The sequence below is a fragment of the Perognathus longimembris genome, chromosome 28 (genome assembly GCF_023159225.1).
Source record: "Perognathus longimembris pacificus isolate PPM17 chromosome 28, ASM2315922v1, whole genome shotgun sequence".
Classification (NCBI taxonomy): domain Eukaryota; kingdom Metazoa; phylum Chordata; class Mammalia; order Rodentia; family Heteromyidae; genus Perognathus; species Perognathus longimembris.
This window is the reverse complement of record NC_063188.1, coordinates 4285759-4313564: the sequence shown is the minus strand read 5'-3', so window position 1 is coordinate 4313564 and position 27806 is coordinate 4285759. Positions and strand designations below refer to the sequence as shown.

The following is a 27806-nucleotide window of genomic DNA, read 5'->3' as shown; positions in this document are numbered from 1 at the left end:
AGTGCCAGGACTGAGTCTCCTCTCTAGACTATTACCATTGACTGTAGACATGTAATGTGAAAGAACCAAGCAAATCACTGTAGTATAACAAATCCTGAAAATTTGATCCCCATTTCTGAGAGAAAACAAAGAAGAGCTCAGTCCAAAGAGACAATCAGCAAAAAGAAAGAAAGAAAGACAATACTGTACACCAGCATGCTCTGAGGTAGCCAAGGTTGATTTGTTATGGGGCAGAGTACAAATGATTGGTAAGGAGGGGTATTGATTCTCAATAAAGGCAGAGTTGCAAATGGTGTCACTTTCCAAATGCTTTGCTTGGTCAGCTTTGCAAATTTAAAATCAATCATTAGAGATGGCTGGTCCCTTAGGATCATACTTTCTTGGTAAGAGTTTTGCCAATAGTTTAAAATAATGTTGTGGAGTAGGCAAAGTAGTATACTCTTTCACATCTTTATTCTGCAAGCACCCAAAAGAAAGCAATGGAGGACCATTTTATCCCCTTAGTGAATGCTGGAACCTTGGCAGTGAAGAATTCACCCCAGGGGCTGGGGATATGGCCTAGTGGCATGAGTGTTTGCCTCTTATACATGAAGCCCTGGGTTCAATTCCCCAGCACCACATATACAGAAAATGGCCAGAAGTGGCGCTGTGGCTCAAGTGGCAGAGTGCTAGCCTTGAGCAAAAAGAAGCCAGGGACAGAATTCAGGCCCTGAGTCCAAGCCCCAGGACGGGGGGGGGGGGGGGGGGAGGGGAAGAATTCACCCCAGCCTCTGCCCTTTGAGGGCTCTGGGCCACCCTGTTACTAAGTACTAGTGTAGGTTCTCCAACTATCTGGGAGGCTGAGGCAAGTCCTCCTGCTCTCTGGCTTTTCCTTTCTTCGAATTACAATGAGGGTTGAACTCATTCATTCTTGGAAATGAGACTATGCTAGGTTTAACTGAAATTAGAGGCTCACGAAAGACTGGGGGCTTTGAACAAAATAGTAACAGAAAATAGGATGATCTTAACTAAAATAAAACAAATGGGACAATTAAACATCTCAGTATCTGCTTGTAATCTGTATGAGAAAGATGGCATGCCACCTCAGCTTTAAGTTTTTATGTAGAGTGAAGGTGAGAAGTCTGTCCAATTCTAATCAAATGTTTGACATTGGGCCAAGCAGTGGGCCTCTGGATCCTCAAGTTTCTACCCATAAAATGAGACAGTGCAGTCCACTCAGTCTATAGCTCAAAGATATTAGACCCGTTTACTGAACTCATTGTGCCATCTAGTTTGGGCTTGAAGGACATGATAAACGATGCCCATTTTTCTTTCAGTCCACCCTTGACCACCCTCCAGCCCCCGCCTACAGTGCCAGTCAATGGGGGATCCGGCAGCTCTAGTGAGTCAGAAAGCAGCTCTGAATCGGACTCCGACACTGAAAGCAGCACCACTGACAGTGAATCCAATGAGGCACCTCGCGTGTCCACTCCAGAGGTAGGTAGAGTTGCCAGAGCCCTGACCTCCATTTTCCTGTGTCTTACATAGCATCCTGGAACACAATACACTTTTAGCACAGTCATTACTTCTGCATAAAAAAAAACTACTTTGGAAATATCTCTGAGTATTTGATAGCATTTTTTCTCTAACACATATTTGCATAGGCTTTAATATATTTACATCATCTGCTATGGAACTCACTCTGAGCTTCTTCACCTGTATAACTAAATAGTAATGAGTGAGTGAGCAACTTCTCTTGTAGAAGAACCAAAATAAAAACTGGCAAGATTTACTCTTGTCCCAGGGGATGCCAATACTTAACTGTAGATTAACATTATTAATGTAACTAATTGACACGAGGCAAGAAAGACTTGAGGAGTATGGCTTTCCAAAATGCTAAAGGAATAGTTAACAGATGACATGTTGGCTTGGGAATATGGCCTAGTGGCAAGAGTGCTTGCCTCATATACATAAAGTCCTCAATTCCCCAGCACCACATATACAGAAAATGGCCAGAAGTGGCGCTGTGGCTTAAGTGGCAGAGTGCTAGCCTTGAGCAAAAAGAAGCCAGGGGCAGTGCTCAGGCCCTGAGTTGGAGGCCCAGGACGAGAGAGAGAGAGAGAGAGAGAGAGAGAGAGAGACAGAGAGAGAGAGAGAGACAGAGACAGAGACAGAGACAGAGACAGAGAGACAGAGACAGAGAGACAGAGAGAGAGAGGTTCTTTTTTCCTGAAAAATTATTTAGTTATTTATTGTCAAAGTGATGTACAAAGCAAAGGGGTTGCAGTTTGCTATGTAGGTTACAACAGATTTGTCTGTTCGTCATTCATGAAAACATTTAATCCAGCCTCCCAAATACCAAAACAATAATTATGAAATAAGAGAATTACTTTTCTAAAGGAAATGATCCTATGTAATAACTGTTCCCTGTGACACATGCATGCAATGATAGCTCCCTGTGACACCTGCATGTGGTGCTCACTCCCTGTGACACATAGATGTGGTGATAGCTCCCTGTGACACGTGTGTGTGTGTGTGTGTGTGTGTGTGTGTGGTTATCACTCCCTGTGACACATGTGTGTATGCATGTGGTGATCATTTCCTGTGATACATACATGTGGTAGAAAGTACCATGGTAACTCCAACAGATAACATTTTATGGTTTTCACCTGTCTCCCATAAGATAAGTGCTGAGGATGTGAATGTTTTCTGTTCTGCTTACTGCTGTAACCACAAGACTTGACATAGTACTTGGAATAAAACTACTACTTGTAAAAAAAAAAAAGAGAGAGAATTACTTTTCTCTTCCCCTCCCCTTTGAGTTCGAGATCTGTGCTGTGGTCCTCTGATGCTACAAAGTGGACAGCAAGAAAGTCCATCCATCATCCATGGGACTTTACACACTTATTTTCAATCATCAGGAAGAAGACAGTAATAATATTACCACCATTAATAACAACACTTACTGAACAAAGTCCATGTGCCAAGCACTATTCTACACTCTTAGCTTGCATTTTTCTCATTTCTTCTTAATAACAAACCTGTAAGGTACTGGTTAATACTCTGTACTTCATAGATCAAGACCATGAGTTTCTGAGATGTTTAAAACAAATTCCTCAACATGTCACAGATACACCAAGGTAGATCCAGCACTGTAACTCAGGGCAGTGTATTGTACCTGATATGATTTCTTCACTTATTTGCCATTACCCTGTGCAGCTTAGAATCTCACATCTACTCAACTGTTTAAAATTTTTTTCACCTCTATTGATTGGTGCCATAACCCTTAGCTGATGGCTTTTAAAGAAGAGCTTTTCTAATAAAAAATGATAGCTCTTTTAGTTCAAATGGCAGAATTCAGATTTGAAAATCAAGAAGGAGAATTGTATATGTCATTTCCATGGCTTAACAATGGATACTGATGGCCTGCATGTATGTCTCCATAAATAGGTTATTGCCTGTACACTGAGGAAAGTGCTATGGGTTAGAGTAGCAGGAGTCAAATTTTTTCATCCTTCAGTAAGTACACAAAGAAGTTGTCCTGTTTTCATTGAACTACACCATCCTCCAGCAACTACTGGCACTTTGGCAGTTTCCCTTTGAATTATACTGGAGGAACACTTAGATTTCTTTTCAGAATCAGTGAACATTGCCAATGCCTCCTGGAGAGAGGTTGAGTGATGATGATTCAAAGGATTTGGAGAACAGGATTTCTTTGAAGGCATTCCTATCTGCTCTCTGAAATATCTCTCTATGAATACTTATTGGCTTCTTAGCCAGAGTGGAGAATATGTTCACAGAAATATTGGACATTAGTTGAAATCAATTGCTTTCTGTCTGGATGGGTTGTGTCTACCAAAATACCAGTGAAGATCAAGTCAATAATTTGGCTCTAAATAGGGTGTGTGAATGAGCATTTGTGGTTGTATATGTGTACACGGTTACTTAACACCTAAAGCTTTTACTACAAATAGTCCCTGCACTGAGAATAGTTCCAAATTCTTCCCAAATATGAAATTCATTCTTGTTTCCATTTCTCAATCTGCAGCCTGAGCCACCCTCAACCAACAAGTGGCAACTGGATAAGTGGCTTAACAAAGTAACATCCCAGAACAAGTCATTTATTTGTGGCCAACATGAAACACCCATGGAGACTATTTCTCTGCCTCCTCCAATCATACAACCAATGGAAGTCCAGATCAAAGTGAAATCAAACCCCAGCCAGGTCCCGCCTGAACCCAAAGAACGGCCTCTCCTGAGTCTCATTAGGGAGAAAGCCCGTCCACGGCCCACCCAGAAAACTCCAGAAACAAAGGCTATGAAGCATAAGTTATCCACCACTATTGACACAGCTTCTCAAAGGACAATTGGGAAGAAACAGCCCAAAAAGGTTGAGAAAAACACCAGCATTGAGGAGTTTACCTGGCCTAAACCAAATATTACCAGCAGTACTCCCAAAGAAAGAGAAAGTGTGGAAATTCCTGACCCACCAAGAAGCAGGAACAAAGCCACTGCACACAAACCAGTCCCTAGGAAAGAACCAAGGGCTCACATCCCCTTAGCTACTGAGAAGAAAAAGTATAGAGGCCCAAGCAAGATCGTGCCAAAGTCTCGGGAATTCATTGAATCAGATTCGTCTACATCTGACTCCAATACAGACCAAGAAGAGACCCTGCAGATCAAAGTCCTGCCTCCTTGTATCATTCCTAGAGGTAATAATACCAAATCCAAGGATGCCTCTGCTGCCAACCTAACTCTCAGCAGCTTGATCAGCAACAGCAGCAACAACCCATCCAACAATAAAGAAGAGCCAGCTTTGTCGCCCATTCCGTCCATGCAAACTGAGCTTCTGTCCCCTCTACGAGATCATGAGAACCTGAAAAACCTCTGGGTGAAAATTGACCTTGACTTACTTTCGAGAGTACCTGGCCACAACTCACTCTCAGCGGCACCCACCAAGCCCGACCACAAGGAGACTGCCTCAAAACCCAAGCGTCAAACAAGTGCCACAGCTGTGGAAAAACCAGCCATTAAAGGCAAGCGGAAGCACAAGGTAAACTGTCCAATATGACTTACCAAGTCATCATAAACTGTTGCTGTCTTTTGTCTAATTTGATCTTGAGTCTCATTTTAAGGAGGAAAGAGGCAGTGGATTTTCGACCTTAGTGAAAGCAATGATGTTTTCCACAAGAAGTGCAGTAATGTATACATAATCATGTATAAAAGGCTAGGAACAATCAATAGGAAAGAAGAATACAACTAGAATCCCCTGTGATCATTTCCTTAAGTTGTTCCTGCCATCAGGGAGTTGTGTATCATTATTCTGCAATCACCTACCCTCATGACCACAATGTGCAGTACTTCCTTCTTTAGGCTTACTTATTTCTCTAGACTAATGTTAACATACTTAGAAACCAACTCTCCTTAGAGTATCCTGGATTCTGTCAGGTTTTCTAGGATCCCTGATTTTAATGGTTCAAATGCTTGGTTAAAATCTCACCTGTAGCTGGTTTGGGCTGAATTCTAGAGCTAAGAGGTACAAGCAGAAGGAATATTTATATATATCGGCCCTTTCTCTTAAATATACCTAGAGAAATCAGTTTGTGGTCAAATGATTTATTTCTAGATCTTAGGGTGGGTATTTTTTTAGAATAACATTGTTTCATAGCAGTATTCAGGTAATCCTATTCCTAACAGTGGTCATGGTGATGGAAAGGCAATTCCTAATCCTTTCTCTGTTTAGTCTTCCCGGAAGACACTGGAGTATAGCTAGAAATGGCTTAGGTTACTCAGGAGCCACTCACCTAAAACCTATACTGGTCTAAGAAATAAGACACTATAGGAATTATTTGTCTTCACCCAGTTTTAATGTAGGATTGAAAAGCAGAGGAGACTAGCGAGTCCTGTGAGACAGAACAGTGCCAGGAAACAGATGAGCAAGCCCACTGACATGGGCACACTATGACAAAGGCACATAGTATTTTCTCTGAGTTGTGGACCAATACTATAAAATAGAGAACAAGGGATCGAGTATCCACTGGTTCACATTACAAGCACGGACTTTATTTGTTTTTGTTTTTTTTTTTTGCCAGTCCTGGGCCTTGGACTCAGGGCTTGAGCACTGTCCCTGGCTTCTTCCCGCTCAAGGCTAGCACTCTGCCACTTGAGCCACAGCGCCGCTTCTGGCCGTTTTCTGTATATGTGGTGCTGGGGAATCGAACCTAGGGCCTCGTGTATCCGAGGCAGGCACTCTTGCCACTAGGCTATATCCCCAGCCCCACAAGCACGGACTTTAAAAAGTATATCTTCAGAACCAACACATACAGATATTGAAAGGTATACTTGATATGTAGTTCATATCCATGCATGCTGATGATTTTGTAAGAAACTTTTATATATTCCCCCATAAGCTCTATGCTGTGTTGACAGGGATGATACCATGTTAAGAGTGATGTTACATTTTAAACTGTTCTTTTGTAAAAACATTGTTAATGAGAGAAGTGTCTGAAAATTATAGATTCTCTTTACTTCTGTTTGGATATTCCCTTGGTACCCAATCTTCAATGAGAAATTCGCATCATAGTCCAGCATTTAAAAAAATTAATTAATTTATCGTCAAAGCAATGTACAGAGGGGTGACAGTTTCATAGGTAAGGCAGTGAGTACATTTCTTATCAAACTTGTTACCTCCTCCCTCATTTCCCTCCCACCTTCCCCCTCTCCCACCCCCTCCACAGGACACTCCCCTTCCCCCTCCCCTAGGGTTCAACATTCTTAAACAGCAACTGTCTGATAAGACTAGACTAGGCCAGTCTGACTGTTCTCCTGTCTGATCAAAGGTGCATATTTAACTCCTCTAGCTAATCTAGAAGTTAAAACAGAAGGAAATGCTCTCTTTTGTTGATGTCATGAAGGTGTAAAACATTCTTGCCTGCATGTGCCAAATATTTTAAGCTCTGTGCATTTGTTTTCCTGTCAAAGCCAGCAGAAGTTGCAGAGAAAATCCCTGAGAAGAAGCAACGCCTGGAGGATGCCAGTTCTATCTGCCTGCTTCCCCCCTGCATCTCACCAGCCCCACCCCACAAGCCTCCCCAGACTAGAGAGTGAGTTTGCCCTGCCTTTAGATGATTTCTTTGTAATAGTGTTCTTTCTACACAGATGTGTGCCAGTTCAGGGCTTGAATTTAGGGGCCTGGGCTCTGTTACTGAGAGTTTTTCTTTTCCTTTTTTGTTTTTGTTTTTGTTTTCTTTTCAAAGTGGGAGGTCTGCTACTTTAGCCACAGCTCCACTTCTGGATTTTTGGTGGTTAATTAGAGATAACAGTCTCAAGGACTTTCCTGCCCAGACTGGCTTTCAGCCTCAATGCTCAGACATCAGCCTCCTGAGCATCTAGGATTATAGGCATAAGCCCCTGGTACCTGATTGTTCTGACTTTTAATACCCAAGATTCTCTTCTGATAATGATTAAAAACGTTCTCTTGATCATGACAGGATGATACAGCAGCTTCTGTTTGGATGTCATTACCTAATGTCAATACAAGCTTGGGGGCTGTAACTGAATCTTTACCTCCATGGGGGAAATGAGCTGGTGTGCAATTCTGTTCCCTCTGGGCTAATTCTGTATGAGGCAAAGTTTTTAGGGATGAGTATGTTAATCCCATGAGCTGGCATATCCTCTCCCTCTTTTCTCTGTGTGAAAGGTTCAAGATTCAGGCAAGAAGCTTTCCATTTTCTTCCCATTTAATAAGCTTCAGTCTTACCCAGCGAATTTCTGCCCACTGTTTCTACTAAGCATCAAGATCAAGTTCTTTTTGTCATATGTGTGTGTATGAATATGTCAATGAACAATCATGTCAGTGAATTGAACCATTCTCTCTAAGTAATTATTGCTATAAATTCATTCAACACTAAAGATTACTTTCTCTTTTTTTTTCTGCCAGTCCTGGGGCTTGAAATCATAGCCTGAGCACTGTCCCTGGCTTATTTTTTGCTAGCACTCTGCCACTTGAGCCACAGCGCCCCTTCTGGCCTTTTCTATATATGTGGTGCTGGGGAATCAAACCCAGGGCTTCATATATGCAAGGCAAGCACTCTTGCCACTAGACCATATTCCCAGCTAGAGATTACTCTCATCAAAGCCCAGTTTGGGAATATTTTAGCAGCTTAGAGCAGCAAGGCAATCTGGCTAATTGCTGCTAACAACTGATTTCACAGATTACTATTTAACATCAGTGATATGGCATCAATCTGCCACAGATCAGATGGCAGATAGAAAGGATCAGTTTACAGTAACCCAGGTACTTGTTTTTATGTACAAGTAGGAATAGACAAATTACAATTAGATCCAATTCTTACAAGATTTAAGACTTGGGGTACCCTCACTCTGAAGTACAGCAGTTCTTTTGATGTGCATCTGTAGTCTCTAGCATTACCTGGTTCTGATATAGTCAATTCACATAAAGTTCTTAGAAATTGAAAGGAAAAGTTGAGAACAATGGGGAAGTGACTATCAGTCACACTGCTAGTCTCCTTACTAAACAGTCCAGTGAGTTAGTAGTTTCTCCATCTTATGGAAGAGAAGTGATCAAGATTTAAGTGGATATCTAGTTAATAGACTTGGTTTCAGGAAAGGGTAATTATCAGGCACATTCATGTATATTTCCTACTTTCTGGTATGCATAAAAGCAGTGGTTTTTTTGGAAACATTTGTCATTCAGGAATAATCCACAATGTATTCTTGTGCTCATCAAAGATATTCAAATCTCTGGAATTGAGACCAAATGAATGAGACTAATCTCTTAGGGGAATTTTCTTGGGACTATTCTCAAACTTTGTCTTCTCCTTTGTGCATTTCACATGAAATCCTTAGAAATTGCTATGAGTCAAGTCACTTTTTTAACTGAATCTTCTAAATCTAACAAAGATGCTACACTTAATTGACAGCTAAAGTTCCCGATTGTCCAACTGAAAAGCTGTGCTTAGTCTCTCCATTTCATTGTGGCTTGACCAATCAGTAGAACCAATAAGGGACTGATGGGCAGTGGTGAAGTATTTCTCAGATGTGTTCCTCTGTTATATTTAAAATAGATACACACATGTAAAAGGTGTTTTATAGTTGGAATCCATAATAGTAAGAATGCTCTCTAGAAAAGTCTTGTGTGTCATTTGTCAAGGAAGTCATGTCAGGCTCCAGGGTTCAAGGTCACTATCAAGCAGATAGTAAGAGAACTAAAACATTGATACTTACTGCACAAAATGCACTAAGTCCCCATTGGTCAGGTCAGTGATAGATGGGGAGGCTATGAAGGTATGAGTATATAGTAAGTCATTTGTCTCTCAGGACCACTTTTTCCCATGGCAGCTCAACTTGTAGAGGATTGGTTATAAATAATGCACCCATTCCCCTACTGCCATGACAATGATCAATCCCAAAGGTCAAGTCAGTTACCTCTGGATGGACAGATAGAAGATAGATAGATAGATAGATAGATATCATTTTTATCAGGCGTCAATATTGTTTTGAAATGGTTCCTTATTTCAAAACAATTTGAAATCACTTGGAAAGTATATACTAATTTTAATCATTTAAAAACACTGAAGTGTTTTGCAAATATTTCATAGCTGACAATAAGATAACCCAGAGACAGGGCTGGAAATATGGCCTAGTGGTAGAGTGCTTGCCTTGCATGCATGAAGCCCTGGGTTCAATTCCTCAGCACCACATATACAGAAAAGGCCAGAAGTGGCGCTGTGGTTCAAGTGGTACAGTGCTAGCCTTGAGCAAAAAGGGACAAAAAAAGGCAAAAAGTGCCTTGAGCCAGGGACAGTGCTCAGACCCTGAGTTCAAGCCCCAGGAATGGCAAAACAAACAAACTAACCCCCCTCCCAAAAAAAACCCAGAGGCACTTTTATGAAACAAAAGTTGGAGAAGATGAGACAGATTATTATAATTGGCAAATTTGTGCTACACAGCAGAAGTAGAACAAAACTAAATGGAGAGCTTTTTAAGGAAATCAGACCACTTGACTTGTTGCTTTGAGATATGGTATATCTACATATCTAAACAGTGACTGAAACTGACCAAGAGACAAAAACATAAATTCTTGTTGACTTAATTTGCTATTGAAAATCGTAGTCAATAATCATGGAAAGTAAATGGCTGCACAGTACAATATTAAGTATCTAAGACAAGATTAAAATTCAAATAATCTTCATTGATTAGTCTAAGATAGTAACTAAAATGAAAATCAATGACCCAATTACCATGTTAAGCAATTTGCCTAAGATTTTAGTTGTACTGTTTTATTTGAAGTCTCAGTTTATTTGATGGTGCCCATCTAATGGACAGATAAATCAGTTTTAAAACATGGATGTGCATTTAAGATTGTACATGTCTTATGTCAATATAGTCAAAGAATATACTTAAGTAAAGTTTTATAAAGGAGCTCATTATTCCTTGGCATTAGGGGTACATTCATTTCCCTAATTCTTATTTATCTAGCATATATTAATTGTACAAAGAGGTTTTTATTTCTTGGCATTTTTACAGGTATACACATTGGGCTTGATTAACCCTTTCCAGTACTTTTTTTTCTCAATCATCCTTTCCCCCTGCAGCTTTCACTGGAATTCATTATGGGGATATAATCTTGTATACAAATATTTTTCAATGTTACAGTAGTGCTTGGGGTGTAATTTATTTTAAATAATATGTAAGCATAGTATTTTTGTTAGTTTATTGTTGTTATAGAGGTGATGTACAGAGGAATTACAATTACATGAGTCGGGATGAGTACATTTCCTTTCCTACAGTGTATTCTGTTCCCTTATTCTTTTGTAGTTCCTCCTTCCCTTCTCTACCAACGAGTTGCATAACATTTAATAAGATAGCCTTGCATTTATTGTTCACTGTACCATTTATCACATGCTTCTCCAGTTAGGTCCTAGAGAAAAATAAAGTAGGAAACAGCCTGAAAACTGATGAGATTGAAGTCTGTATTGTATTTTCTATAAAAATCTAATTAACAGTAATCTTGATAGGTTGCAAATATCACACACTGTAGCACACTCCATTAGACATTCACATTTGTCATAGAATTCTGCTTCAAAGGCATGTTTATTCTTGGACACATGTATATGCATCTATCTATCTGTCCACCAATGAATATTTACACACCTCTCATAGGTCAAGAATAACCAAGTTTACATAATTTCAGCTGAAAATACTAGCCTCATGAGAAAAATGAAAGTAAATCAAGATAAGGAAGTAGAGCTCAATTGGTTGAGTGCTAGCTTTGAGCAAAAATGCTCACGAACCGCACCTAGGCCCTGAAATCAAGCCCTAGGACTGGCACACAAACAGTATAAAGCAAGATAACTTCATAACACCCTACACATTTTGTTTCCACAGAAATAATTCATCTAGAAGAGCAAATAGAAGAAAAGAAGAAAAGCTTTTTCCTCCTCCCCTTTCTCCACTGCCAGAGGACCCTCCACGTCGCAGAAATGTCAGTGGCAATAATGGTCCTTTCAGTCTAGACAAAAACATCTCCATGACTGGACAAATCACCTCTACAAAACCTAAGAGAAATGAAGGCAAATTCTGTGCTACTTTCAAGGGAATATCTGTAAGTGTAAGTGTCTTTGAACACATATTAGAATTGTCAAGTAGCAGGGATAGATGCACAGCACAAGCACTTCCCTAGCAAATATGAGGTCCTGAGTCCAAACCGTAGTATCACATTTAAAAAATTGTCATATAGAAAAAAAATTACTCAGCTACTCTAACTTTATCCTAGGAAATATGGAAAGGGTCAGGGAGAAAGAAGCAAAAGGGAGGGGCTGGGGATATAGCCTAGTGGCAAGAGTGCCTGCCTCGGATACACGAGGCCCTAGGTTCGATTCCCCAGCACCACATATACAGAAAACGGCCAGAAGTGGCGCTGTGGCTCAAGTGGCAGAGTGCTAGCCTTGAGCGGGAAGAAGCCAGGGACAGTGCTCAGGCCCTGAGTCCAAGGCCCAGGACTGGCCAAAAAAAAAAAAAAAAAGAAGCAAAAGGGAAACAAGAGGGGTGTGTGTGTGTGTGTGTGTGTGTGTGTGTGTGTGTGTGTGTGTGTGTATAAACATATGCACTACAAATCTTAATTATTTCTATTATGTTTATTTTTTATTCCAAATTAATTTTCTATATTTTTCTTGGTGTGGTTGGTGCAATATCCTCATACCTTAGGGGTGGCAAAGATACTTCCGTAATAGATTCTAGCATCTGGCCTGGTCCCTGTTGTAGGAACCAATCATCTAATGAATGAAAACACAAGTAGGTGGAGTGGGATTGCTCAATGTCACTGAGTTTGAGTAAGAACTAAGTTTTGTTTTTTAACAATTTACCTTTGCCAAAGTGAATTACATTTTTAAAAAATAGTTACTAAACAAAATATAATTTAAAGAATGAATCTGTTTATCAAATCACACAGCAGTGATACCAAGCTCAGACAAAAAAACTATACAGTCCTTTGGATTTTGTACACTTGTGGTTAGTATGGATCACCACAAATTCTTATCATTTTTTACACCCACATGCAATCACTGTTAACTCCTCTAAGGTATCTATGTACACAACCTGTTGAAACCGTAAGTTATGATGTCAATGAAGAATGTATTCACTTTCCATTATAAATGTATGTATGTGTCTATATACTTGCGTAGGTCATCTTTCAATATAAATGTATATGTGTGTCTCTGCATGTATACTTAGTTTTCTTCAAATGTAATATGAGTGAAAAATCAGTAAGTCCTCAAATTTCTGGTACTAATATTTTAGTTTCTAGATCAAACCTGTTCATCTAGCCCTTTATGAAAGACTATGCTCGTCTCCATTTTAAATCCCCAATACATATTGATCTCTATCATCTGAGATGACATACACATTGAAGCAAATTTCACTACAAATATAAAACGCTAGTACAGAGTTATAATTTTCTATACTTTCCCACACATTTAAAGATGTTGAGTCTATACTATTGAAAATTATGAACCCACTTATTCTAAAGAGTAATTCTACTATATATCTTATTTATCATAGTGAGAATAATTAATATTATAAACACTAATTGATGTACCCCTCTAGTACACATTTTTGGCAGTATGCAATATATGTCACAAATTCTTTTTGAATAGTGCCTTGTATATTGTCACGAAAAGTTAGATATGATAAATAATAATATCTACTATTTTACTAGAGATAATTAATTGTTCTTAATAATACAGGTAGTTATTATGACAATAATACTGCTGACAAGAATTTGTAGTCAATTACACAAGAGCTAAAAGTTAACTGGGGGAAATGTGATAAATGTGACTACACTTGCTCATTAACTTAATTACTGTGTGTGTGTGTGTGTATACCAAAGGCAGTTATTTCTAATTTGCTAGATTATATCTAGCCATTTACAAATAGATCTTGCAAAGTCAACCACAGTATTATGACTATGAAGAGGGTGGTATTTTTTGTCACATATCCTGGTCATAAATACAGGTCCCATTGTGTTAGGGCTCCCCCCACTATTTGGTCTTGGCCACTCTGTCTCTGAGAGTAGACACATCGAGCTTGCCTACATTTTTATGGCTCTTATTATTCTATGTGTTTAGTTTGAATAAAATATACGATCATCTTTAAACTGTTTTCTCCATATTCATTACAATAATCTGTACATGTATGCCATCCTTGCACATTTACCTGAGTGTGATGTACACAGTAAGAATTATTATCAGAAAGTTGAGAATCAAGTGGAAAATAGCAATTCTCTATCAGGACAAGCAGGCATGGACATACACATCTGTTACCCTAACTACTTGGAGAACAGAGTAAGAGTGGCCTCATGGGTTGAGGCCAGCCCGGAAAAATTTGCACAATGCTGTATATGAAAAACAAACTAAATACAATAAGGCTTGGAACATGGTTCAAATAGTAGAGCACTTGCATAACCAACTTGAAGCGTTAAATTCAATCTCCAGTACTATACAAATAGAGAAGTAGTACATTAAAGTGATTTTTTAACTAAGACAAGTGTGAATGCATATGTGTCCAAATGCACCTGGCAAATGCTAAAAGCAGTGGACAATGGGTGGAGGGGCAGAGTCCTAATTCACAGATAGTTACCAACCTCAGGTGCTCAAAGTATTAAAGTATAAGGTGTCTTAGGAGAGGAACAAAGGTCTGTGAGTGGAACAAGAAGGATTAAAGAACTCCTTACTATGTAGGAAAAAAGATGTTTTTCTATTGCAGGATCCATTTGTTGAGCTGAACCTTAACAGATAAGAAGGGAAGTAGGTAAACAAACTGTGATTGATTCACATGATGGAAAATTATGCAACCTTAAAAAGGAAGGAAATTCTGACATAAGCACTAGAGACATTGTGCTCATTAAAATAAGCCATACACCAAAGGTCAAATACTGGGACTGCATTTCTCTGAGATCCCAAGAGTTCTCACATTTAGAAAGACAGAAAGTAGACAGATGGTTGACAAGGACTTAGATAAGGGAAAAAATGGAGAGTTGTTCTTTTAAGGCATGCACACTTCTTTTGCAAGATACAAAAGATTTTGGGGAATTGGTAGCATAACAATAAAAACGTGCTTAAAACTTTTTTACTGAGGGGCTGGGAATATGGCCTAGTGGCAAGAGTGCGTGCTTCGTATACATAAAGCCCTGGGTTTGATTCCCCAGCACCACATATATAAAAAACAGCCAGAAGTGGCGCTGTGGCTCAAGTGGCAGAGTGCTAGCCTTGAGCAAAAAGAAGCCAGGGACAGTGCTCAGGCCCTGTGTCCAAGGCCCAGGACTGGCAAAAAGAAGAAAAAAAGAAAACTTTACTGGGAAGTTACAATTGGGTAACATGCTAAATTTTGTGATATGCATATTTACCAAAAAACTCTATACATAAAAATAATGGAGCAAATTATTACAATGTGAAAAATACAAAGAAATGCAGGCAAAGCTTTTGTATCTAAGAGTGTGCTTGAACCAAATCAAGAAAGTGAAGAAAGCAGGAGTATGGTCAGTTTTGTTGAAGCCAAGATGTATGGAAGGGAGAAGTTAGAGTTTAGCCAAGAAACTGAATCCATGTTAGAGAGGGATTTGAAGGCCAGCATCGGTGATTGGCCTTTATATACATTTGAGGATATACTTATTCCTTAGTGAGAGTGACACTCCTCTTTGTTTAGGAAGCTTGGGCTGGTAAGTAGTCTAGATAGAAGATAAGCTAGAGTCCCTTCTTATAAGGTATACCCTAGTCTGGGATCAAATGTAGTTCTCTGTGGCATCATGCCAAATCTAATTGGTAACTCCTCAGTCACATAGAGGAAACCAGGCTTGATGACAGAGATAACCATCTTGCCATCAAAAGAAAATAGTACTGTTGTAACTCTCGTTTGTTTTAGAAAATATGGGTATCTTGGTAGAATGAATCAGAAGTGTTTGCTGCAGGTTAGAAGCTTCATGGAGAAGGCAAATTTCAAGATTCTGTATGTGAATTTTCTGCCTATTGTTGAATCTGTGCCAGTACATACAGGATTGACAAATACAGGAAAGAAGATATCTGAGGAATGAACTTTGGAGCATACCAGTCTTAGGGAGATACCAACTGAGAAGAGCAGAAAGAGGGAAAAAACATGGGAACTATTGTCAGATATACAGCAGTCAGGTTGTCCCATGGTTACCAGTTGAGGAAGACAGAGTCTGTCATGCGAACATGGTATGTGAACTGCAATGGAATACTACCACATAATTCCAGATCCTGCTGTCTATGGCAATGACAGTTCAACTTGAAGACATGAGTCTGTTATCCACCGGATATTTCACCTGGGGAAAGTGAGGTCTTAGCATCCCAAGTGTTCTAAAGGAGGCACCATCATGTGGCAGTCAGTTATCCAGAAGTCAGCCACGGGCTTCCTATGTACAAAAGGGCTGTTTTAGCCTCCTGAATGGCTTGGTGTTTTGTGTTGTCATAGAACAAAAGCTAGCGATTCACTGCATTCAGTCACAAGCACTGTGTATTGGTTGTTTTTTTTAAAAAAAATTATTGTGTTGCTTGGTACTGTACTTGACATTCAACGTGGTTTTGGAAGAGATGTTCTAAACAGCTGGACCTAATAGAAGCCATTTGTCATCCTTTTCCCCCAGGAGATAGACACTCCAAAAAAGAATGCATCTGCCACAGTTACTCTCACCAGCACTGCTATTGCCACTGTCACTGCTACTGCCATTGTCACTGCCACTGTCACTGCTACTGCTACTGCCACTGCCACGTCCACCACCACAACTACCACCACCACTATTTCCACCATCACCTCTACAATCACTACTGGCCTTATGGATAGCAGTCACCTGGAGATGACGTCCTGGGCAGCCCTGCCCCTCCTATCCAGCAGCAGTACTAATGTCCGGAGACCCAAGCTCACTTTTGATGACTCGTATGTTATCCCTACCTTATTATAGACACAGATGTGGAATGATGACTTGGGGTAGGGCAATGTGGCTTTTCCAGTGCCATGCATGTATGTGTCTCCTCCCATATAACCTTAGCATCAGCTGCCTATTTTAATTGTTGGGTTTTCTTATTATTTCCAAAGACAGGTGCTTACTTGTAGATTACTAGTTTTATCTTTTCTTATTCATGTCCTCAGACATACATATATTTACAGCTAGGTTTTATGTGATCTATTTGGGATACTGTAAGTACTGTGTTTGGGGGACATGTTTATTTATCCCAGTGGGCCATTATATACTTCAGATTTAATTTATAGTATTATTTCAAGGTTCTTTATGGCATGAATGACAGCACAACACTGCCTTTTCCAAGACTTTATACAGGAATGAATTTATAGTATAGTAGGAATGTGTTTGGCTATTTTTTCTTCCTCAAACCATAAAACATCGGTTTGCAAAAAGATCCTGTTTTGTCTGTTTAGGGTTCACAATGCTGACTATTACATGCAAGAAGCTAAGAAGCTGAAGCACAAAGCTGATGCACTGGTAGGTTTTCTTCCTCTCATTGCTTTGCTCCCATTAAGTCATAAGGCTTTGTAAGAACACAAAGAAGGCACTTTAAAAATAACTCACACTTTTAATACTATATCACAAGCCTTCTTTGCAATGTATCACTGCCCAGACGTAGGGACATTAGAGATAGTTAATTCCTTAGTACCAAAATTCCCAAGGTACTTCAAGCTCAGTTCTCATGTCTTTGTTCTTTTCCAGCCATTTCTCTCCTTGTCCAAACTTTAAAGTCTCACTCACGTATTCCATTGTCATTATCATTTCAGTGAATTTGAAATGAGTTTTGAAGTTACCCTAGAAAGGACGGGAGCTCTTAGGTCCAAGAATCCAACACTGGTGTGGGAGAAGTTATTAAAAGCTACATAATAGACCTTAGGAAACTTGGATCTATAGAAAAAGCTCAGTTTCTTGCTGAATTTGATTACCTGTTCCCCAAGTGGTACCCACAATCAGGCTGGGTTCCACAACACAGGGAGGAAATACTCTCATCTACCTTTCCTAACATATTTTATCCAGCTTCCCCCAAGGCTCTTGGCCACCTACAGCAGAGATAGCCTGAACTTGTTGACTTGTTTGACTTAATTATCTTCCTAATAATATGTCTTAACAATTTTACAATTTGTTGGTTAAGTTAAGGCTACAAACGACACCAATGAAATCAGAATTTCTGGGATTGAGACTGTGGCATGGTTACTACAAGTTATCCCCAATGTGGCCATCTGAGAACACTGTTGTGGAGAGTATCCTAAGGTCACACTCCTAATCATAAGCATATCCCAGAACAATTGGAAATACCAGTGTAACTCGATTGTTAGAAAAGCAACATCCTCCGTCACTACACTGTGTCTTCCCAGTCCTTAGCTGTGCTTGGCACTGACTGGAAAGTCTGTGATAAAATATCACCACACTCTGCATTATAACTGTCATATGACCAGCATCAACCAACCATTCACAGCCCTTGCACTTGCTATAACCCTTATTTCCTGTCACTTTTCCCACTGGTCCATATTGCTTAGGTATTTCTAGTAACTAATCCTAATCTTTTTGTTGTGTGAATCATTCCCTGGAAATACACACACACACACACACACACACACACACACACACTCACACACATATACACACACATCACCCCTGCAGACAGAAATAACAAGGTAGTCCTAGCCTCAGTGGCTCATATCTGTCATCCTAGTTATTCAGGAAGGTAAGATCTAGAGGACTGTAGTTCAAAGCCATCCCCAGGCAGAAAAGTTCATCAAACTCCATCTTTCAAATAGTCACCAAAAAGCAGGGCTAAAGGCATGGTTTATGTGGTTGAATACAAGCTGAGCAACTTGAGCGAGTACAAGACCCTGAGTTCAAACCCCAGTACTGACAAAATAGAAAAGCAAGCCTGCAGACCAGCTCCACTGGAACCTGCAAGCAGAGAGTGCTTGTGACATTAGATAGGTGGAGAAGGAGTTGAAAGGCACTGAGTAGATGCACTTGACTGAAAGAGCAAAGGTTTTCCCCAAAGGTCCTCAACTCCCTAGTACTTCAGAGATGCTCTGAAGCTTGCCCTCTTGTCAAAGTCAGGGTAAAGAATACACAGATGTTCCTTTGACAAGCTGTGACATTTGCTGATGAAGAATGTGAAGCATGTGTAACACCACGTACGTAAAATATTTGAAAAACTGGGAAAAATCAAAGCCACAGACATGTATGCATATGCTTAAGAGTTAACCTTGCTCCTCACTGGAAGTACTTCCCCCAAGAGGGAAAATGTTGGTCCTTGGGATAAGGTGGAAAATATACTTCCTTTGAGACTATTTCAAAAGTTCTCTTTCATTATAACCAAACCCCAAAGAGTTTTTTTTTAATTTAAATTTTATTGTACAGGTAGTATACAGAGAGGTTAGTTATATAAATAAGGCAAGGAGTGTATTTCTTTTAGAACAGTGTTACCCCTCTTTCATTTTCTCCCACTAAGCTGTGCTTCTGATAACATTCATGGACAACAAACACATTCAACCCTTCCTTTAGAACTCTTCCCAGGCACATCAAGCCCAGCCCCAGGAGAAGTGTTACAGATTGATACTACTGTCATAAAAAATGTGTCCGAGTACTTGCCTAGCAGGTACAATGCTCCAGGTTCAATACCCAATACCAATAAAAAAGCTTTTAAAGGTATTTTCCATGTACCTGTAATGGAAATTTGAAACCCCAAATATATTCATTAGTTTATTCCTATACTGTGGCCCTTTGAAGGGTTGTAGGTCATTATAATATCTGGGATACATGAATATCTGTACTTACATTGGAAACATCCTTGACATCCAGACACTTCAATATGTGGATTGGGAAGTTGAAACTCAGAAATAGGGTATGATTTAACCATTAATTGACACTGTAAGTATGAATTTTTCTGTAGACCTCAATTTCTCCTCCTTTTAGATACGAAGGGATGAGGACTGGATGATCTTTAAGGATCTTTCTAGCCATGGGATTGTGAAAGAACTCTTTTCAAAAATAAGATGTAAAGATTACTTTTCAAAGAGGAGAGCCACTGGAGCCTGACAACCTAAGGGAAATATCTTGGAAGACAAAAGAGCAATGAATTTGTTTGCATGTATGGACATTGGTGTTCATAAAATAATTTTGAATTTTCTTGGGATTGATATTACTTTCCAATACCATGTAGAAGGGAAGCACAGAACTCCTTCAGTACATCAAACCTGAAGAACCTTTATTGTAAAAGTCATCTGCAATAAGAGGTTCTGTGGGAACCATAACTAATAACTTTACAGTTGTACTTAATCATTTTCCAGAGACAGTTATTCTGACACCTTAAAAATGAAAAATTTCACAATTGGATACAGAATATTTTGATAAAAGTTATATAAGAAAATTAAAATAGCCAAATCTGTCTTATATTTGTTCTTTTCCATAAAATATCACATTAGTGGATTTCTTACATCCAGCTATCAAAAATTGAAAATGTTAAATCGTCCTATGAAATACTATAAACTTGTCATATATAATATTCATTACACATAAAAAAGAAATCAGTATGTCTAAGTCAGTTTAATCATGACCATTATCAAGGCTAAAACCTTTTGCAGTAAAATTTTACTAAACTAAAATATTTAGTAGTACTATATTTTTAGGCTTTTTGACACCAATTTCAGCTCATCATTTATGATGAACATGATGTAGTTGCTGTCAACAATCACATTCCAAGCTCACATTTTTTATGATGGTAGTATCAATCTGTAACACTCCTCCTGGGGCCGTGCTGGATATGCCTGCGAAGAGTTAGTTCTAAAGGAAGGGTTGGATGTGTTTGTTCTGCATGAATGTTATCAGAAGCACAGCTCCATTGCAAGCACTATGTAATGGACATTTCAAACACAAGTCTGATGAATGAATTCAGTGATTAGAAACTACTCAAGGCATTGATTTAGTTGTGATTCACCAAAAAGATAACAATAGTAATGCCAAACCACACATAGAATGTATTGGTTGTATTTTTCTCTTTTCAGCCAACTTCAGTATCATGACAATAGGACCCTAAGCTACCTCTTTCATCATAGATAGCAATGCATCCATCATCTCTCCATAGCAGGAGTGTTTTATGTATTGCAGCTTGTTTAACAGCATCTGTGCCTACTAGATGTCCCCTTTGCCCTGACGTGGCATCCCAAAGTATCTCCAGGCATTGCCAAATGTTTCCCTTGGGAGGTGGGGGAAGGAATGAGAGAGAGAAAAGGACAAAGTTCCTCTCTATTGTGAACTATTCCTTTATATAAAGGATAAATGAGATAATCATGTTGACAAGTTGTCTTCCTGTTTCAGTTTGAGAAATTTGGCAAAGCTGTGAATTACGCTGATGCCGCTCTGTCCTTCACTGAATGTGGCAATGCCATGGAACGTGACCCTCTGGAGGCCAAGTCCCCCTATACTATGTATTCCGAGACTGTGGAGCTCCTCAGGTGAATGACCTTTCTACTTGACCTCCCTAAGCTCATTTCACTCAGAATCAGAGCCTGCATTTTAATGAGGTGTCCAAGGCATCTTCTTAGAAGTGATCATAATTAGTTCTTGCCATTTGATTAAGGCCATGGAATATTTATAATTGATTGACATTGTTTTATAAATAAGCCCCTTCAGAGGTAATAATGTGAGACTTATAAGTTGTAATACTCATAAAATTAACATGGAAATGGAGCACATTAAAGTAGAATACAATCATTTTGCCATTTGGCATTGCCTTGTTTTTTCAAAGGTAAGTTTGTAATTCAAAACTAAAATGAGTACTCTATTTCTATTACAAGCCACATTTTCTATACTTTCTATATTGGTTATTAATAAGCAAGGGAGTATTGTTCCAACAGAGTTGATGTCTAAGTCTGCAGGTGGGTCTGAAAGTTCCCAAACACCTGGAAAAAAGAAAACCAGGATGGTTGCCAGGATGTGGGTAGAGATTAGAGGATAATAACATTAGAGGAGTGTGTTAGTTATATACATTACTGGTTTCATTTACATTTTAAATGAAATTTTCTCACCTATTGGACTTTGTGGAATATAATTTGTGAAAAAATTATAAACAAAAACCTTAGAAGAACAGCAAGATGTAGAAAAGGAAGAAAATACATATTCTTTAGATTTCCACCGTTTTGAAAATATTAATAGATGAATCTATTCTGAAATAGCAGATAAACAGTGTCATTCAGTAGCTGGACTGATGAAATTTATTTATTTATTCAATTAGTTATTTTGATGCTGTGGATGGAATGCAGTGCCTTCTGCATGCTACTCAATAACTCTACCACTGAACAATATCTACACCTTTGAAAATAACCACTTTTGTCAGTAGCCAGTGGCTCATGCTTGTAATACTAGCTATTCAACAGGATGATATCTAAAGATCCTGATTTCAAATCACATCAGACTAGAAAGTTTTTGAGACTCTTATCCCTAATTAAACACCAAAAACCAGAAATGGACCTGTAATATAAGTGGTAGAGTGCTAGCCTTGAGCAAAAAATCCCAGGGACCAGTGCCCAGGCTCTGAATTCAAGACCCAGATCCAGGGCGCGCACGCGTACATGTACACACTCTCTCTCTCTCTCTCTCTCTCTCTCTCTCTCTCTCTCTCTCTCTCTCTCTCTCTCAGCCTCTCTGAGATATGGGCACTGAAGAAGTGCTTGCATCCCTCCATGTAGCCCACTTCCTGCAATGTGAAATCTGACACCACTACACTCACTTGGTAGCTTTGAAGAGGAAATTGATTTCTTAGCATCTAGTCAAGGATACCTGTAATTTTCAAAGTTGCACAAGATGAACATTCTCTCAAAAATTATAATAATTAAAAATTGAGGAAAACAGTAAACAAACGTAGAAAATTCATGCTCTCTACTCATTCAAAAATGCAAATCAAAACAAGGCATATGCTAAATGAAAGAGAAAAATTTGACAATGTTATAGGTTAACATCAGCAAGAAAAATAAAAAGTAAAATGGTGTTAAACTAGAACCATATTATACTGCTGATGGGAACAAAAATTGTTCATTAGATATTGAGGGCAATTTGGAATTGTATGACAAAAGCCACACAAGGAAGCATTCGTAACTTTTGACCCAGTACTTAGCTTTTAGAAATTTAAATTGCCTTTCCTGAAGGAAATAGCTAGAAAAGTAGACCTTATTATCTGTATGGTGTTCGATTTGGTGTTAACATATCCTGTAGTACACAAATAAAAGCAACTCAAATAAATCAATATTAGGAGAATAATTAATCATATCCTAGGACATTCCACAATATTTTGCAACCATGGAAATACAATAATGATTGAGACAAATAGCCACATGAAAATGTTTATAAAATAATGGCAAAGTCAAATCAAAGCTTGGAGTGTAATTCAATGATGGGCACTTGCCTAGAACGTGGTGGGAGGACCTGGATTTGACCCAAAGTACTGCAAAATATGGTAAAATTAAGCTACAGAGTTACATACGCACTAAAATAACCATTATAAAAAAGAATGTATGCATCTGGTTCAAACAGGAAGGCAGTAATCAGATTGTAGATGTATAGAGGTGTGCTTATGGGTGCTTTCTCTGTTTCCAAATGTTTTCTTTCTCATTAAGTTATTTTAATGGAGATATATACTATCTTAAAAATATAAAAGACAAAATACCAATTTCTATTTGGTAGTCTCAGTGTGATATGACTCATTAACTAGTATTTATCTCCATTAGCAAATATTTATTTTTTGTAATTATTTCCAAATATCTCTGTTATCTTAAACGTGATTTTTTTCTCACTGTATTATCATGGAAGGGTAGCTTCATAGAACCCAATGGAATTCAATGGATAATTGTTGTTATTCATTTAGAGTCAATATTTTGAAACTTCATTTTGAAGTAATTGTATATTCATGTGCAGTTATTGGCACAAATGCAGGCAGTTCCATTGTCCACTGAAAAAATACATGCATTTCATATTTCACTATGTATTTTTATTTGCAATTTGACCAGTCCAATTTTATATGAAATCACTTGTACCTTTTTAAATCTTTTATGCTTTCTCTCTTAATTACATATCCATATATATGTACTTGTGATGAGAGAAAATTCAGTTGGGAATTAAATAAGTAAAAGCTTACTAGAGCTTATGGACCATTTACACAATTGCAACTTCACTGTCAATTCTTTTCAGATGTACTTGCAATTAAAAGGTGACTAATACATTAATGTAGTTTTAGTAGTGCAATAAGATGTTGAAGTAGTGCAATATTATTTTTAGAGTCCTCTTCAGTATGCTAGCTACATAGTAAGAGGAAAGCACAATTTCCCTTATTCAAATAATATTGGTTGTTTCGAGCCTTGTTTCCACAATAATTTCCCATTTCAGTGATTCAGCTATCAAAGTTTAATACATTGCTTAATAAGACTCCTTACCTTGAGCTGGCAGCTCACACCTGTATTCCTAGCTACTCAGGAGGCTGAGATCTGAGGATTCCAGTTCAAAGTCAACCAGAGCAGGAAATTATCTCAAATTAACCACCAAAAATTTGCAAGTGTAGATGTGGCTCAAATGGTAGAGCCTTGAATGGAAAAAGTAAAGTGAGAACCAAAGGCCCCAAGTTCAAGCCTTACTATCAGCCTACATACAGAAAAGAATCCAATGTATACCCTATAAAGTTAAGAACTGTGAGGGAAGGAGTGGGTGGAGAAGGGATGGGTTACAATATTGAAAGGGATGACACTGATCAAGATATGTGTTCACACACTGCTTTTGTAAATGGCAACTCCTTTGTACAACTACATAATGATAATTGTTCAAAAACCCTTTTGTTTAATATTATACAATGGAAGGGACTTAAATCAAGTGTACTGATTCCTTTGATGTAAAATATTCATCCAGGAAAATCTGGATGCATAACTTGGAAAGCAAGGTAGATAGAATACTGAAGTGGTTCCATGTCTTAGCTAATTCAGTGGTCTTGGATACTCTGAAGAAGCTGTTGGAAGTGAGCTGGTGTAGGGCCAGTGTGGTGGTGGTAATGCGTACCTGTAATCTCAACTGCTTAAACGGAAGAGATCAGGAGGATTGCAATTTGAGGCCAGACCCGGCAAAAAGTTAATGACATCCTTTCCAACTAAAAACTTTAGCTTGGTGTGTGTACTTCTGTAATCCCTGCTACTAAGGAGGCATAGATTGCAGGATAGCAGCCCTAGGCCAGTCCAGGCAAAATGCCGGACCCCAGTAACTTGCCTGTAACTCTAGTAACTTGGGAGGGTGAGGATCATGGTGTGGTTTCATTCTGGTCAGAAAACTTCAACCTGTAACTGGGCACAGTGGCATGCAGCTGTCATCCTAAACGACAAGAGAAGTTGACACTGGGAAAGTGACTATTCCAGGCTAGCCTGGTCAGAAATGTACTCGAGAGTCCAACTCAGTGGAGGGAAGCTGAATGCAGTGGTAATGTGCCTGTGATCCCCGAAAGGATAGGAAGCGTAAATTGGGTGAATCATAGCTCAGGCAGGAAATGAGACCCCATCCTAAAATATGCATTGAAGAAACAATGTGTGTCACAATGATTCCTACCAGTCTAGCAAGTGTGAGGACCTGAGAAAATAAATAGCCAAAAGCAAAATGACCCAGAGACATGGCTATAACGGCAAAGTATTGTCTAGTGAAGTGAAAGCCCTGAGTTCTAATCCCAGCAATCCCAACCAACAACTGAAAAGGAAAGAAGAAAATCAGACATTGGGCAGGCAAGCACCACAGCACTACAAGCCTTCAGCTGCCTTCTTGATAATGAGATCTAGCTAGACTGCCTGCTTGCACTCTTCAGAGCTCCTTCTGCCACACTGAACTCTATTACTTATTCTCCCACAAGTACCTCTGAAATTGCATTGAAGCTCACACAATGATTTTATGCAATGAATTAATTTTCAAGAGTCTAAATGCCCAGAATGAATGCACTACACTAAAATGAGAAAAAGAAACTACTCAACCTTTTATCACCCTAATGTGGAACAGTTAACAATTAAAAAGAATAGAGGGACAAAATATACAAGCACCATAAATTTAGGGTGCTTAGACTTTAAAACGCTGTGAAATCGACCTTCCTATAAAGAGAAAAGCACACCACTTTCTACAAGAGGATGCTCAAAATCCAAGCCATTAGAAAAGACCTGTGAATGAGATCTTCCAATGCCCATGCCAGACACTGGTTTTTATTCGTTACCTCATCTGTCATAAACTGAATCAGAGCTGGCATTTTTGTCCACCTCTCATTGAAAACCAATACTGCTCCATACCTTAAATTTTCCTGAAACAGTATTTGGTGGCATTTATACACACAAACTCTCTCTCTCTCTCTCTCTCTCTCTCTCTCTCTCTCTCTCTCTCTCTCTCTCACACACACACACACACACACACACACACACACACACACACACACTCCAGTACCTTTTTCTAGGATGCAGGCTGGTAATGCAGCTGGCTTCTCCAGTATTCAGTATTGTACTGTGTATACTATAAGTTTGCATAGGTTTCTGGAAAGCAACCAGTGAAAGCTTCTGCCTTGAGGTGAAAGTGGGACTAACCCACTCAGGACAATTGCAAAAGGGGAATCCAGATTCCACTTGAGATTTTCTTTTATCTTCAAAGGTATGCAATGAGGCTGAAGAACTTTGCAAGCCCCTTGGCTTCAGATGGAGACAAAAAGCTAGCAGTATTATGGTAAGTCCTGGCTGAAATGCCATGGGAAGATATGCAAAGTCCCTGTCAACTTAAGGTTCTTATAGAAGACCATCATTCTGCTTTTCAACTGGCCTGTTGAAGGACAGCTAACGAGCTTTTTCAGTTGTTCATTAAACATTTAGTCTCCTAAATTATGCCTTTTATCAAAATGGGGGTTGAATGACTCTCCCTTCCTTTAAATTTTTTTTCTTTATTTACTTGACTTTCTTAATCTAAACATAAGTGAGTAACTGTAAAATGTGACTTACTCTTTATTATTTCTAAGTTTCATTAGATCCTGGCATTCATATCATCCTTTCCTCTTCTCCTATAGCTACCGATGTTTATCACTTCTCTACTTAAGAATGTTTAAACTGAAGAAAGACCATGCTATGAAGTACTCCAGATCACTGATGGAGTATTTTAAGGTAATCCTTCTTTGGTAAAATTTACAGGCACAAAGTGATAAAAAAAATCCCCAATTAAATATGTCAGGAATATTATCACATGTCAGATGACTAGCACATAGTCATTGCTACTAAGGTCATTCCATCTCTGAGGGCATAGCAATCCTTCCACTATAGCATGGATTGACCATTGGGCATTCTGCAGCCTCCTAATTGTAGACAAGGGATGTTGTGCTCGGCTTCCTTTGAAGTGGGCAGAAGTAGTGGCTGTGGTATGTCCAGTCTTTCTAAACAAGAGGATTTCCAGGATTTCTTCAGCATTGAAGGAACTCACAGGGGCCACCCTGGGTGGGGATGGACACCTACAGTCCACAAACAGTCTTTCAGTGTAATGTTTGTAATTTCAGATAATTGATTATCATGTTTACCAAAAATGGACATATAGACAAAGTCATCTTCTAGGGAGCTAGTGTACATATAGCAACCAAACAACCAAAAAATGCAATGTCCATACTTGAGAATGTACCCAGATCAAAATGGCAAACAGCTTAGTGCTAACCTTAGCCACTATCCCCAACAACACTGCTTTTTCCTGAATACTACCCAAAATTTAGAGTTGAGAGGTTCACCTCTCCCTCTTTTTGGCCATATCTCAAAAGAAAATGATGTCTGGTTCCAAGTACATAAGACCTCCTGGTTCACTCGGATCAAAACAGTTGTTTGGAATAAAGCAAAGCATGGCCTTATGTGAAATATTCAAAGTGTAGGAGTGTGAACTCTATGACAGCACTCTGACTCAACTGAGAGGATGTGCCATATCCCCAGATACTGTATGATATAGTCATAGTCATAAAGCTACTGCTCATGTGGATAATAGGAGTCACATACAACAGCTTCCCATCCCTTCATACATCTGTGTTGTAGAAAGGTGTTTGTTTATCTTCATTGGGCATTATAGTGTCGTAGAGGACCTTTGAAACCAAAACACTGGGCTCCACCCTGAGAGAGTGTGGTCTCCTAGGCAGGATATGAGCATGTGCACTGCTAACAAGTTCCCATGTGATACTGCTGCTGCTTCTCTTATGATCACAATATGGTAGCGACAGGGCTAGCTTCTGTGCCTGATAGCA

At 39.0% G+C, this 27806-nt stretch overlaps 1 protein-coding gene across 9 annotated transcripts in view; it reads left to right on the top strand.

The window, feature by feature from the left end:
• Positions 1–27806, top strand: part of Aff2 (AF4/FMR2 family member 2) — a 471554-nt gene that overhangs the window by 426442 nt on the left and 17306 nt on the right. For all 9 annotated transcript variants that reach the window (XM_048336773.1, XM_048336769.1, XM_048336764.1 and 6 more), the window contains 9 exons: positions 1317–1476; positions 4028–5032; positions 6961–7082; positions 11389–11611; positions 16160–16449; positions 16948–17011; positions 20870–21006; positions 26198–26269; positions 26604–26697. In XM_048336773.1, coding sequence (XP_048192730.1) covers positions 1317–1476; positions 4028–5032; positions 6961–7082; positions 11389–11611; positions 16160–16449; positions 16948–17011; positions 20870–21006; positions 26198–26269; positions 26604–26697 — 2167 coding nt within the window. The remainder of the gene's footprint in view (positions 1–1316; positions 1477–4027; positions 5033–6960; positions 7083–11388; positions 11612–16159; positions 16450–16947; positions 17012–20869; positions 21007–26197; positions 26270–26603; positions 26698–27806) is intronic.